Below are 14589 nucleotides of genomic sequence, written 5' to 3' on the forward strand. Positions count from 1 at the left end.
GTCTCCTGCATATCAGATGAGCATTCTACCATTGAACCACCCATGCATCCTTTGAATTTCATTTCACCAAAATAAAAATTATTGTCAAAGAGGATATGGTTTTACTCTTCAAAAAAAAACAAAAACATATATATAGAGAAAATAATGAAATAATGCAACTGAACCTGTTCCAGGTATCCAGGCAAAGGAAGACTAGTTAGAAATATTGGTTCCTTTAATGGAGGAAGTTTGTGTGGAAGCTTCTGATCCCAATATTTCAGTGGTGACCTAACAACACAAAGTTCATTAGATTCATGCTCACAAATATACTCATTTGTGTATATGCAGGAACATAGATACACAAGAGATAATTACAAGACAAAGTTCACTACCGGCTTTCTTCCATTGGAGAAAACCATACAGATCTCAAGCTGAATGTTTCTTCTCCAGTGTTCCCTGTCTCAGGATGATATCATGGTCCACTCACTGACCCAAGCCTGAGACCAGAATTCATCTCTGACTTCTCTCCTTCCCTCTGACCTCCATCCATTTAATCATCAATACCTGTTGATTCCACCTACTAAATAACTCTCAAATCTGTTCACTTCCCTCTCTCCCCAATACCTGATGCCCAAGTCTAAGCCTTATTATTTTGGACAGGATTACTCTAACAGCTTTAAACAGGTATCCCAAATGCCAATCCATTACAAACACTCAACAGTCCAACAGTTGTCTCTCTCCAAAGCAAATTAGGTTATAACATTCACTTAACTTAAAAGTAGTCAATGTATTCATATCATCTGAAGGAGAAAGTAAAAATGATTTATGATGGTTTTACTTGACCTTCCCCACTCTGGCCTTGTACCATCTCCAGCCTCACTTCTCCACATCAGTTCCAGCCATGCTGAAGTTCTTGTAGTTTGGTGATGCCCTGTGCTAAGTTGTTTGTAGGTCCTTCTGGTTGGAATCTGTTCTTCTTTCCTTTCATCTTGCCAATTCCCATTCCTCATTCAAGTCTTACTCTAACAGGCAATTCAGGCAGACCCTTGGTTTGCACTTTTCCAGAACTGTCCACATATTTCTACCCTAAATCCTACCACCTTCTGTTGTTATCAGGCACTTGAAGTCTATCTTTCCCCAGAGTCACAGGTTCTGGGGTGGCAAGTCCTTCTTCACCATTAAATATTCCCCCGTCCCATTCCTCTAGCTCTCTTCATGGTTCATGGAGCATAGAAGGTATTTGATAAATACATATGACTTACGGAATGGGCTCACCTCAAAAATTTCTGGAGTTTTTCTTGACTTTCACAAATATATATACGATCACGATATTCTAAAGCATACTTAATGTTACCAGGTACTAAGGCTTCATATCTGAAAAACAAACAAAAAAATGCACTAATGGATAATTAATGCGCAGTACTGTACACATCAAATCTCCCCCAAATATTCTATTTTTCTACCTGAGCAGCTCAAGGAAGAAATAGAACATTTCTCTAATAAATAAGAGGGACCTTGATCAAAACATTACTATTGTTACATAAACCATTAATTCTGAGTAGAGATATCCTTCTGCCACTTCCATGAGGGTGAGGACTTGCCTTTGTTTTCCTTCCTGATAGGTCACCGGGCAGTATCCCTGAAGCTCAGCACACTTTGGGAACCGACTCTTCAGCTGTGACAGTGTCAGCGTTTTAGGGATCATGTCTGCAGGTGGGAGTGGATTAGGTGCTAATGGAGGAACATACAATTCTGGATTCTCCAAGAATTTCTATAAAAAAGAATTACAGTAGTAGGACCATTTAAAAGAGGAAGGCTACACCAATCAAACATCCACTAAGGCTCTCCTGCCACTTGCCTTGTTTTCAGTAGCAATGTCCTGCTTTTCAGCCCTGCTGCTCTCATTGGAAGTTCCTTACAGTACCACTCCCAAGTGATCACACCTAAGGTCTCTCCTGGTCTCATTCATTCATTCAGTCATGCAAAAATTATATGCTAAGCTCCAGTGTGAGGCACTGGAGAATGCACAGTCCCCACCTGGCCTGATTTCCTGCCCTGCAGTATAATTAGCAAGTGGGATCCCCTTGGGCGGGTAGGTTAATCTCTCTGGCTCTTTAAAATGCAGGGGGTGGCCTAGTTACATATCTCTAATTTTAAACTTCCAGTTTTAAAATTCTATGATTACCATTTAAATAAGCAGGAAGAAATAAATTTCTCCTTAATAAACGGCCCCCAAACATCCAGTCCTTCAGAAGAAAATAAAGTGTTCACAGGCATCTGGTTAGTTTTCATTATTGTTTACAGTTGCCGACCTTTTTCTCATCAAATTATGGACATTATAATATTAGAATAAATCTGTATTCTGTTCCATTACCCAGGAATATAAAGCAACAGGGAATTCTAGTAACAGAGAATTTCTACAGCACAAGAACCATAAGTCAGCTCTGGCTTCCTTTCTGCTGCCTTTGGCTCCCCCTCTGCAGCTCTGGGAACTGAGCCCCCTGGATGTCCTTTGGCAGGCTAAGCCCAGGTGCTCACACACCTCCATCCGTGGGGCTCACTTGTTGGTCTCCCCCTCTGTTAGGCTGGCCCAGGCTAGGACCCACTGCTGACCCTGGTCTTCCCTTTGTGCCAAACTATGTCCTGGTGTGCAGGCTGAGGCCTGGCCTCTGAGTTGGCTCACTGCTCCCAGAGTCATGGGTTCCAATAATGGGGCTCCTGGTCCCAAGTTTCTGGTGTATTTTTCCCTAGCTTTCCTTTTTCTAATTGATGAATTCTAAGACAAGGCATTTCCTTCCCCTAGTAAACATTTAGAGTTAGGGACAAACTTACATTCAGTTTTTCCTGAGAAGCCATTTTATAATAGTGTCCCCTGAACTCTGCTGCAAATTCCAAGGACTTAGTTACAGAGCAATCAAACAATTCACAGGATTCTGCCAGGCTGACAGGACAGAACTGTCCAAATTCTCCGAGGCGAGAATTCAGTTCTTGAGGTGAGATACACAACTTGTCAATGCAGGCGGCTTTTCCTATTATTTACACATTAATTATTTTTAGTTATAGATATATTAATAGAAAACACAATGATTTTTAACAATTTCAATTACACCAGCACTATACAAATGCACACTCATAGTAAAATGCTAAAGAATAGAGTTAAAAGCAAACACTTCTATTCACATTCCAATACTTTCAAACCTCCTGGGTTTGTATGCTTTTCAGTCTTTTCTATGCATTTTTATACACACATAGTTGTTTTTTTCTTTTACATAATGTGTCTGTACTACCTTACAGAAAGCATTATTCTGCGACTTGCTTTTATTAGTAATGGTCTTTGATTCTTTCCATATCACTTCATGTGATTTACCTGTTTCTTTTTAATTCACGCACAGTATTCCATTGTATATGTATAGTTTATTTAACCATTTACCTGTTGATGCTTTTGTTGTTTTTAATTCTTAGCTATTCTAAATGAATATATATAGTGTGTATATGTATATGTGATATTGCATGTATATGTATGTGTATGCATGCATTTTTATATGTACATACACTTACACATATATATAAATTTGCTATATATTTTAAAAATTTCTTGGGGATAGATTTCAGAAAGTATAGTTTAAATGATGCTATTGACAACAAGCCTCTCTTTGTGCCCAGATGTCACCCAAGAGAAGGAAAGAAACATTCATCTAAAGAGACTGCATTTATTTATTTATTTATTTTAACCTTTTTTATTAATTAAAAAAAAATTAACAAACAAAACATTAAGATATCGTTCCATTCTACATATACAATCAGTAATTCTTAATATCATCACATAGTTGCATATTCATCATTTCTTAGAACATTTGCATCGATTTAGAAAAAGAAAGAAAAAGACAACAGAAAAAGAAATAAAATGATAACAGAGAAAAAAAAAGATTATACATACCATACCCCTTACCCCTCGCTTTCATTTACCACTAGCATTTCAAACTAAATTTATTTTAACATTTGTTCCCCCTATTATTTATTTTTATTCCATATGTTCTACTCTTCTGTTGATATAGTAGCTAAAAGGAGCATCAGACACAAGGTTTTCACACTCACAGAGAAGAGACTGCATTTATTGAAAAAGAGTCTTACAAAAAGAAAGACCCAAGTCCCTTTGATGGACAAGTTTAAGAGCTTTTTCTTTGGATTGGGGGCTCCAGAACAATATGACATCTGCTCTAGAAAATAAAATTATTTTTATACATCTTAGTTATGATGCATAAATACTGATCTCAATATATTTTAATGAAATATTTTACAGTGAAAAGTTTCACTTTTTTATTATGCTAGAAAAGACTTAAACCAACTATAAAATTAAGCAGCATAAATCATAGTTTGGTTTGTTATGTGAGCATCCAAAATTTATCCTTAGATAGAAGTGACCTCTTCTGAGACATACTATTATAGATTCACAGTCTCTTATCCAAAGCCCTTGGGTCCAGATGTATTGTATAATTCAGAATATTTTGGATTTTAGAACTATATTAACACTCTCGCTGGGTCTGGGGTATCACCCTGTAATGGGTGACATTACATTTCACCTACCAAACAGAATGACCCTTCCACTAAGCAGGCTGCACACAGACTAAAACTAGCCTCATGTCAGCTTCCTGTCTGGTTTTACACTTAAACAGTTTATGAGTAACTTTGGATTTTTGGAGGTTTTGGATTACAGAATTATGGGCAAGGGACATGGACCTGGGCCGAGTCACATTCTATTTCCGATCTGACCCTCTCTGCTCGGGGATGGGGCTTGGCGGCTGTGGGGGTCCAGGTGATGAGTTCCTTTGGTACTAATTACTACTCCCCTCCCAAAAGGCCAAACCTAATCCTGTAAAGGAGATGGTTGGGAAGTTATGCCCCAAAGAGGGTTTCACCATGCAATCTCTCCACATTTCCACCTTTAAACAGGAGGTAGGGGAAGGAGGTGGAATTTGCACAAATCAGAGGGCCTAAGAGAGCTGTATTAACTGACATGTCTTTAAGCAATTAGAGCCCTCCTTCAACAAGGTGGGTACTTAGGACCATTGGTTTCTTGGCTGGCATCCCTTTGATTCCTGAAAGCAAAGAATTGTCAGTGTGGTGTCAGCAAAGTTCCCAAAAAGACCTTTATTGTGGAATCTGATGGAGTACATTGCTTCCCAGATGGTAAAACCTAAGTCTCAGCAGGGTCAATAAAGGCAAATTAGAAACCCTGACTCTACTTTGGAGTCCCACAAGAAAGGATACTGGTCATGAATCCTGACCACATCATTAGGTTCCAGTCTTCTCTAAACAGTTTTGAGAGCCAGCTAAATAGGATCTCCTGAATGTCTTTGTATACCTTTCACAGAGTTAAGAGAAGGCTTTCTAGGGTAGCAAAGCTTGCTTTAAAACAAAGTGACTTTGAAACTTACCAAATCTCACCACATAGTGTTATTGCTACCTTGCATTCCCAATTGTCATATTTTTCTGAACATAATTTGACTGTGAATCCTATACCCTTTTAATTGTTTAATGCCTTCCCCTTATTTGTGGGCAGGGCATAGTAACTTGCTTCTAATTAATAGAATACAGCAAAAGTGATATGACGTCACTTCTAAGATTACGTTATAAAAGACTATGGCTTCTGTCTTGTTGGCATTCACGTAACTTCGTGGGGAGGCCTAGATGGCAAGGAACTGAGGCCAATCTCTGGCCAACAGCTAGCAAGGAACTGAGGCCCAAAGAAGAGCCCTAAAGGAACTGAATCTTTTTAAAAAAATATTTTTATTGAGAAATATCCACACACACACAGTCCAACCATATTAGACAATCAACAGCTCACAATATCATCACATAGTTGTGTATTCTTCACCATTGTCATTTTTAGAATATTTGCATAACTCCAGAAAAAGAAATAAAAAGAAAAAAAAGAACTCATACATCCCATTCCCCTTATTCCTCCCTCTCATTGACCCACAGTATTTCAATCTACTCAATTTTTACCCCTTATCTCCCCTATTATTTATTTATTTTTATCTTTTTTTAAATTTTTTTAACTCATCTGTCCATACGCTGGATAAAAGGAATATTAGACACAAGGTTTTCACAATCACATGGTTGCATTGTAAAAGTCATATAGTTTACAGTCTTCTTCAGGAATCAAGGCTACTGGAACACAGTTCAACAGTTTCAGGTACTTCCCTCCAGCTACTCCAATATGCAATAAACTAAAAAGGGATATTTATATAATGCACAGGAATAACCTCCAGGATAACCTCTCGACTATTTGAAATTGCTCAGCCACTGAGACTTTATTTTGTCTCATTTCTCTCTCCTCCCGTTTGGCCAAGAAGGCTTTCTCTTTCCCCTGATGCTGGGTCCTACCTCATCCCTGGGAGTGAGGTCCCATGCAGCGGGGAGGGCAGTGAGTTCATCTGCCAAACTGGCATAGAGAGAGGCCACATCTGAGCAACAAAAGAGGTTCTCTGGGGGTGACTCTTAAGCACAATTAAGGAACGGAATCTTTTGATAACCATGTGTGGGAGCTTGGCAGCAGATTCTTCCCCAGTGAAGCCTTCAGATATGACTACAAACCTAGCCTACACTTGACTGTAGCTTTGTCAGAGACTCTGAAGCAGAGGACCCAGTTAAGCTGTGTTTATATTGCTGTCCCACGGAAACTGTGTGTATTTTGGTTTAACCCTCTAAGTTTTGGGATAAATCTAGGTAATTAATACACTTATCTGTTGTTTATGATGTGGATGAAAAGGCTACGAAGCCCAAATATTCCTTTCTTACAAGGAATATTATACTTCTATAATACTATAGTGGTATATGATATTATTCTAATATTATTCTAAGGTATTTTAATATACAGTACTATACTGCAATAAAATATTATTAAAGTATTTAGTGTTATACAGTACTATAACATTCTACCATATGGTACTATAGTATATATAATATAGTTATATTATCTATCTATGATATAGCTATACATAATATAATTACAATGCTATCTATTCTTAGGTTGCTTTTTAGCTCAGATGTGCTAAAACTGACCAGTCCTGACATGCTTACTGACAGGGTAATTTAGGATAACATGACTTCAAGTCCCAAACGCCAACTGATATCTTTTTCTGATTCCTGGGATATTCTTGATGACATCTCACAATGTCTATACATCCTATTACAGAATGTGGCAGCATGGGGAGAAATCTCTTTAGTACGCTAATGCTGGCCTTGCTGCATCTCACTGGTCAGGGTAAACTCTGGTCCTCTGATAGGAGAGGACTATTTGAATACCATACAAAGGAAACGTGGGATAAAAAAAATCAAAACAAAATGCAATCAGGTACAGACTAGATTATCAGGTGGGAGCAGAAGCAGGAGAGTGATAGGGCAGGATTTGATTAGATTAGGCTATCCAAGGTTCAGCCAAGGTGCTGGAGTAAAGTTGTGGCTACCATGGTGTCTCGTCCAGGTCCCCAGCTGCTGGGAACATGGGTGCTGATGGCCCACAGCTGCACTTTGTCACTGGAAACTGCCCTCCTCCCCAGTTATATCCCTTCCCTGGATGGGCCTAGGGTCAATGATGGGCTGAGGGGGAGATATAAAGTCCAGCCTCTTCTCTCAGTGTAGATATAGGTAATTTATAATCTGACATCAATGTCAGATGTAGATAACTTTCCCTCTATTTTGTTTATTTTGGAGGAAAGTCAAAGAACTATTTATTAGGAATATATAACATCACTTTCTTTCATGGATTTTGAATATAGATTAAAACATTTTAATGTTCAAGTTTAGCTTTTCTATAGACTCAATATTCACATCATACTATATCGATGTAAATAATAAAAATTATTTTAACTTCAAATACCTAGACAAAATTTTTTCAAGTGTTGCTCCATAAACTGCTGCCCTCATATAACTACCCCAAGCATCCTGGAAAATAGCATCTCATAAGAATTCCAAAGACTAAAAACTCTTCTAGGTAGAGACCTTGTATTATTTCTTTGTGCTAGGTTCATATAGGCATTCAATAAATTAAAGCTTGATTTGTGGCAGCCATTTATTACAACAAATATATTTGCTCACGATTATCGGATAGTGCTGTATATTATGATTGTGGGAACTAAAGTTCAAACTAAATGAATTGTGATAACATGTCAGGTGGGAACTAAAGTTCAGGTGGAATGAATTACGATGACATGTCAGGTATTTCTAGACTTTAAATTTCATATTTTATTTTATTTTATAGAAGATGTAGGTTTACAGAAGAATCTTGCATACAATACAGAGTTCCCATACACACCCTAGTATTAACACTTTGCACTAAGGTAGTAAATTTCATATTTTATTTTATTTAACAGTTACATGTTTTCTTACCTGCCTTTATTCTTTCCAGGTAGGTTTGGATACATTTATTTATGATTTGAACGTTCTTAAGGACTTCATTCCATACCCACCACTTGCTGTGAAACCCATCAATCATATACCAGTTCTGATGTTGTTCTTGATAATATTGCCTAATCTCACCAATATTTTTGCGGTATTTTGAGTTCTTGACAGCTATAATTTGTGCACTGTTGTGAAGTGGATATGGCAGACTAATAGAGAAACAGGAAAGGAATGGAAAAAGCTGTTAAAAATATAATTTCTCTTTTTTTGATGATTAAAGTTCATTTCTTTATCATTTGTTGTCAGCAGGTATGTTACCTCTGTTCCTTTTTTTTTTCCAGGAGTAATCTTTTGAAAATCTCCTTGGAAGGCACATTCAACTCAATAATGATGATGGGAATGATTGTCCTGGCTTCCAAGAGATTCATTTGATATTTAGTTACGGGATATCCATCGATGACAACACTAACAAAGAGAAATGTGAAAGTAAAAAATTCCAGGTTTCTTTTCTCATACTTACCATCTGTCTCCCCAAGTCCCTCTATCTCTTTATTAGTAGCCCCATGCCTCTACTTAAGTAACTCAATTTATCTTCTTCGTGCTTCAGCCTCTTCTTTTCTATATCTTTATAAAAAAATCTTATTAAAAAAAACAATCAATATACAACACGAACATTCTTAACGTATGAACATTCCATACTTGGTGCTCAATCAGTGGTTCACAATATCATCACATAGTTGTATATTCATCACTATGATCATTTCTCAGACCATTTACATCACTCCAGAAAAAGAAATAAAAAGAAAAAAGAAAATTATACATACCATACCCCTTACCCCTCCCTCTCATTGACCACTAGTATTTTCCTCTACCCAATTTATTTTAACATTTGTTCCCCCTGTTATTTATTTATTTTTAATCCATATTTTTTATTCATCTGTCCCTACCATAGAGAGAAAAAACATCAGAACAAGGTTTCCACAATCACACAGTCACTTTGTGAAAGCTATATCATTATACAGTCATCTTAAAGAAACATGGCTACTGGAACATAGCTTTACAGTTTCAAGCACTTCCCTCTAGCCTCTCTAATACACCTTAAACTAAAAAGGGGCTATCTATATAATGCATAAGAATAACCTCCAGGGTAATCTCTCAACTCTATTTGAAATCTCTCAGCCACTGACACTTTATTTTGCCTCATTCCTCTCTTCCTCCTTTTGGTTGAGAAGGTTTTCTCAATCCCTTGATGCTGAGTCTCAGCGCATTCTAGGATTTCTGTCCCACATTGCCAGGAAGGTCCACACCCATGGGAGTCATGTCCCACATAGAGAAGGGGAGGGCAGTGAGTTTGCTTGCCGTGTTGGCTGAGAGAGTGAGGCCATATCTGAGCAACAAAAGAAGTTCTCTGGGGGTGCCTCTTAGGCTTAGTTTCAAGTAGGCTTAGCCTATCCTTTGTGGGATAAGTTTCATATGAACAAACCCCAGATTGAGGATTTGGCCTATTGCTTTGGCTGTCCCCCCTGCTTGTGAGAATATCAGGCCTTCTCCAAATGGGGAAGTTGAATTTTCCCTCTTTCTCACCATTCCCCAAGGGGACTTTGCAAATACTTTTTTATTCACTGTTTACATCACTCTGGAATTTTTCGGGGCATCACTGTGGACAAACCTACAAAATCTCATGCCCTATTCAAGGCTCCATGTACTTATGGTGCTCAGTTAAATTGTCCATATAAGTTATATTAGGAGATACACTAGTTAAAATATAAATTTTGTACCAAATAAACATTTTTTGCTTTAGTCTCACACAGAAGTTAAAGTTTTAAAATATGAATTACCATCAATTTTCAACACCCTACAATATTGACATCCCTTTGTTCTTCCTGATGTAAAAACATTTTTAAATTTATACATTAGTCACTATCATTGTACACTCTATGCATTCCTAGATTATACTATCTCAGTCTTTATCATCTATCTTTCCTTCTGATTTCATTTGTGCCCCAAGCCCTCCTCCCTCTATCATTCTCACATTCAGCTTCATTCAGTGTTCTAACATTATTGTATTACAGTTAGTTAGGATTGTGCTACCCATTTTTGAATTTTTACAACCGGTCCTGTTGTACAATCTGTATCCCTTCAGCTCCGATTACCCAATATATACCCTATTTCTATCTCCTGATGATCTTTGTTACCAACTGAAATTCCCCAAGTTCATTCACTAATGTCAGTTCATATCAATGAGATCATACAGTATTTGTCCTTTTGTTTCTGGCTAATTTCACTCAGCATATTGTCCTCAAGGTCCATCTATGTTGTTACATCCTTCATAACTTTATTCTGTCTTATAGATGCATAATATTCCATCATATGTATATATCACAGCTTATTTAGCCATTTGTCTATTGATGAACATTTGGGCTGTTTCCACCTCTTGGCAAGTGTAAATAATGCTGCTATAAACATTAGTGTGCAAATGTCCATTTGTGCCCTTGCCCTCATGTCCTCTGAGTAGATACCTAGCAATGGTATTGCCGGATCACATGACAATTCTATACTTAGCTTCCTGAGGAACCACCAAACTGCCTTCCACAGCCACTGTACCATTTTACATTCCCACCAACAGTGGATAAGAGTTCCTCTTTCTCTACATCCTCTCCAGCACTTGTCATTTTCTATTTTATTGATAATGGCCCTTCTGGTGGGTGTGAGATGACATCTCATTGTGGTTTTGATTTTCATTTCCCTAATAGCCAGTGAAGTTGAGCATCTTTTCATGTGCCTTTTGGCCATTTGTATTTCCTCTTCTAAGAAGTATCTGTTCATGTCTTTTGCCCATTTGGTAACTGAGTTGTCTTTTTGTTGTTGAGTTGAACAATCTCTTTATATATTCTGGACACTAGACCCTTATCTGATATATTGTTTCCAAATATTGTCTCCCATTGTGTAGGTTGCCTTTTTTTTTTCTTTTTTTTTTTTTAACATGGGCAGGTACCGGGAATTGAACCTGGGTCCTCTGGCATGGCAGGGGAGCATTCTTGCCTGCTGAGCCACCATGACCCACCCTGTAGGTTGTCTTTTTACTTTCTTGACAAAGTTCTTTGAGACACAAAAGTCTTAAATTTTGAGGAGTTCCCATTTATCTATTTCTTTCTTCAAAGCTCATGCTTTGGGTGTAAGATCTAGGAAACTGACTCCTATTATAAGATTTATAAAATATTTCCTTACATTTTCATCTAAAAGTTTTATGGTCTTAGATTTAATGTTTAGGTCTTTGATCCATTTTGTATAGGGTGTGAGATATGGATCCTCTTTCATTCTTTTGCATGTGGATATCCAGTTTTCTAGGCACCATTTATTGAAAAGACTGTTCTGTCCTAGGTGCGTTGCCTTGGCTGCCTTATCAAAGATCAATTGTCCATAGATGAGAGGGTCTATATCTAAATACTCCATTTGATTCCACTGGTCAGTATATCTATCTTTATGGCAGTACCATGCTGTTTTTACCACGGTAGCTTTGTAATATGCCTTAAAGTCAGGTAGTGTGAGACCTCCAATTTCATTTTTCTTTCTCAGGATATTTTTAGCTATTCAGGGCACACTCTCCTTCCAGATAAATTTGGTTATTCATTTTTATATTTCTGAAATGTAGTTTTTTGGGATTTTAATTGGTATTGCATTGAATCTGTAAATCAATTTAGGTAGAATTGACATCTTAACTATATTTAGTCTTCCAATCCATGAACATGGTATGCTCTTCTATTTATTTAGGTCTTCTGTTATTTCTTCTAGCAATTTCTTGTATTTTCTTTGTATAGGTCTTTTGTATCCTCAGTTAAATTTATTCCTAAATATTTTATTTTTTTGGTTGCAATTGTGAATGGAAGTTTTTTCTTGATTTCCCCATCAGATTGCTCATTACTAGTGTATAGAAATACTACAGATTTTTTTCTCTTTTTTAAAAGTTTTTTATTGTGAAATATAACATATATACAAAAAAGTCTGATAATTTTCAAAGTATATTTTAACAAGTAGTTACAGAAGAGATTTCACAGCTTAGTATGGGGTACTATCCCATATTTTCAGGTTTTTCCTTCTAGCTGTTCCAAAATACTGGAAGCTAAAAGAAACATCATAGTGATTCAGCAGTCATACTCATTTGTTAAATCCTATCTTCTCTTATAATGCCTCCTTCTTTTTAAAAAAAATTATTTATTAATTAAAAAAATTAAGAAAAGCATTAACATATAATTCTGTTCTACATATGTATTCAGTAATTCTCAATATCATCACATAGTTACATATTCATCATTTCTTAGAACATTTGCAACAATTCAGAAAAAGAAATAAAAAGACAACAGGAAAAGAAATAAAACAATAACAGAAAAGAAAAGATTATACATACCATACCCCTTACCCCTCATCCTCATTTATCACTAGCATTTCAAACTAAATTTATTTTAACATTTGTTCCCCCTATTATTTATTTTTTATTCCATATGTTCTACTCGTTTCTTGACAAGGTAGATAAAAGGAGCATCAGACACAAGGTTTTCACAATCACACAGTCACACTGTGACAGCTATATCATTATTCAATCATCCTCGAGAAACATGGCTACTGGAATATAGCTCTACATTTTCAGGCAGTTCCCTCCAGCCTCTCCATTACATCTTGAATCACAAGATGATATCTACTTGATGCATAAGAATAACCTCCAGGACAACCTCTCGACTCTGTTTGGAATCTCTGAGCCATTGGCACTTTGTTTCATTTCACTCTTCCCCCTTTTGGTTGAGAAGGTTTTCTCAATCCTTTGATGCTGAGTCTCAGCTCATTCTAGGGTTTTTCTCAATTCCTTGATGCTGAGTCTCATCTCATTCTAGGATTTCTGTCCCATGTTGCCAGGAAGATCCACACCCCTGGGAGTCATGTCCCACGTAGACAGGGGGGAGGGTGGTGAGATTGCTTGCTGTGTTGGCTGGAGAGAGAGGCCACATCTGAGCAACAAAAGAGGTTCTCTTGGGGGTGACTCTTAGGCCCAAATTTTAAGTAGACTTGACCTATGCTTTGTGGGGTTACATTTCATATGAACAAACCTCAAGACTGGGGGCTCTGCCTATAGCTTTGGTTGTCCACACTGCTTGTGAGAATATCAAGAGTTCAACTTGGGGAAGTTGCATTTCTCCCCATTCTCACCATTCCCTGAAGGAGACTTTGCAAATACTTTTCCACTCACTGATTGAATCACTCTGGGATTCATTGGGGCATCACTCTGAACAAACCAACAAAATCTCATGTCCTACCTGAGACACTACACATTTTTGAATGTTGATCTTGTAACCTGCCACTTTGCTGTACTCATTTATTAGCTCTAGTAGTTTTGCTGTGGATTTTTCAGTATTTTTGGCATATAGTATCATATCATCTGCAAACAGTGAGAATTTTACTTTTTCCTTTCCAATTTTGATGCCCTGTATTTCTTTTTATTGTCTAATTGCTCTGGTTAGAACTTCCAACACAATGTTGAATAATCATGGTGATAGTGGACATCCTTGTCTTGTTCCTGATCTTAGGGGAAAGTTTTCAGTTTTTCTCCATTGAATATGATGTTAGCTGTGGATTTTTCATATATTCCCTTTATTGTGTTGAGGAAGTTCCCTTCTATTCCTACCCTTTGAAGTGTTTTCAAAAAGAAAGGATGTTGAATTTTGTCAAATGCCTTTTCTGCATCAATTGAGATGGTCATGTGGTGTTTCTGCTTTGATTTGCTGATATGGTATAGTACATTAATTGATTTTCTTATGTTGAACCATACTTGCATACCTGGAATGAATCCTACTTGGTCATGGTGTATAATTCTTCTAATGTGCTGCTGGATTTGTTTGCAAGAATTTTGCTGAGGATTTTTGCATCCATATTCATTAGAGAGATTGGTCTGTAACTTTCTTTTCTTATAGTACCTTTGTCTGGCATTGGTATGAGGCTGATGTTGGCTTCATAGGATGAGTTAGGTAGCCTTCCCTCCTCTTCAATTTTTTTGAAGAGTTTGAACAGGATTGGTACTAATTCTTTCTTGAATGTTTGGTACAATTCACTTGTGAAGCTATCTGGTCCTGGTCTTTTCTTTTTTTGGAGCTAATTCCTCGATTTTTGCTCTTTCTTCTTTTTTGATATAGGCATTTAGGGCATTAAATTTCCCTCTTT

At 37.1% G+C, this 14589-nt stretch overlaps 1 protein-coding gene and 1 long non-coding RNA gene across 8 annotated transcripts in view; one reads left to right on the forward strand and one right to left on the reverse strand.

The window, feature by feature from the left end:
• LOC143685055 (uncharacterized) overlaps positions 1–14589 on the forward strand; it is a 57817-nt gene that overhangs the window by 15915 nt on the left and 27313 nt on the right. Inside the window, exon 3 of one of the 2 annotated variants that reach the window (XR_013176346.1) lies at positions 8724–8985. The exons of the other annotated variant lie outside the window; for it this stretch is intronic. This is a non-coding gene — a long non-coding RNA (uncharacterized LOC143685055). Of the gene's footprint in view, positions 1–8723; positions 8986–14589 lie in introns of those variants that run through there. 2 annotated transcript variants of the gene reach the window in all.
• Positions 1–14589, reverse strand: part of AK9 (adenylate kinase 9) — a 193565-nt gene that overhangs the window by 2328 nt on the left and 176648 nt on the right. For all 6 annotated transcript variants that reach the window (XM_077162638.1, XM_077162637.1, XM_077162635.1 and 3 more), the window contains 6 exons: positions 8701–8847; positions 8371–8591; positions 2812–3008; positions 1581–1750; positions 1255–1353; positions 165–267 (listed from right to left, as the gene is read on the reverse strand). In XM_077162638.1, the coding sequence (XP_077018753.1) occupies positions 165–267; positions 1255–1353; positions 1581–1750; positions 2812–3008; positions 8371–8591; positions 8701–8847 (937 nt within the window). The remainder of the gene's footprint in view (positions 1–164; positions 268–1254; positions 1354–1580; positions 1751–2811; positions 3009–8370; positions 8592–8700; positions 8848–14589) is intronic.

Source organism: Tamandua tetradactyla, chromosome 5 (genome assembly GCF_023851605.1).
Source record: "Tamandua tetradactyla isolate mTamTet1 chromosome 5, mTamTet1.pri, whole genome shotgun sequence".
Taxonomy (NCBI): domain Eukaryota; kingdom Metazoa; phylum Chordata; class Mammalia; order Pilosa; family Myrmecophagidae; genus Tamandua; species Tamandua tetradactyla.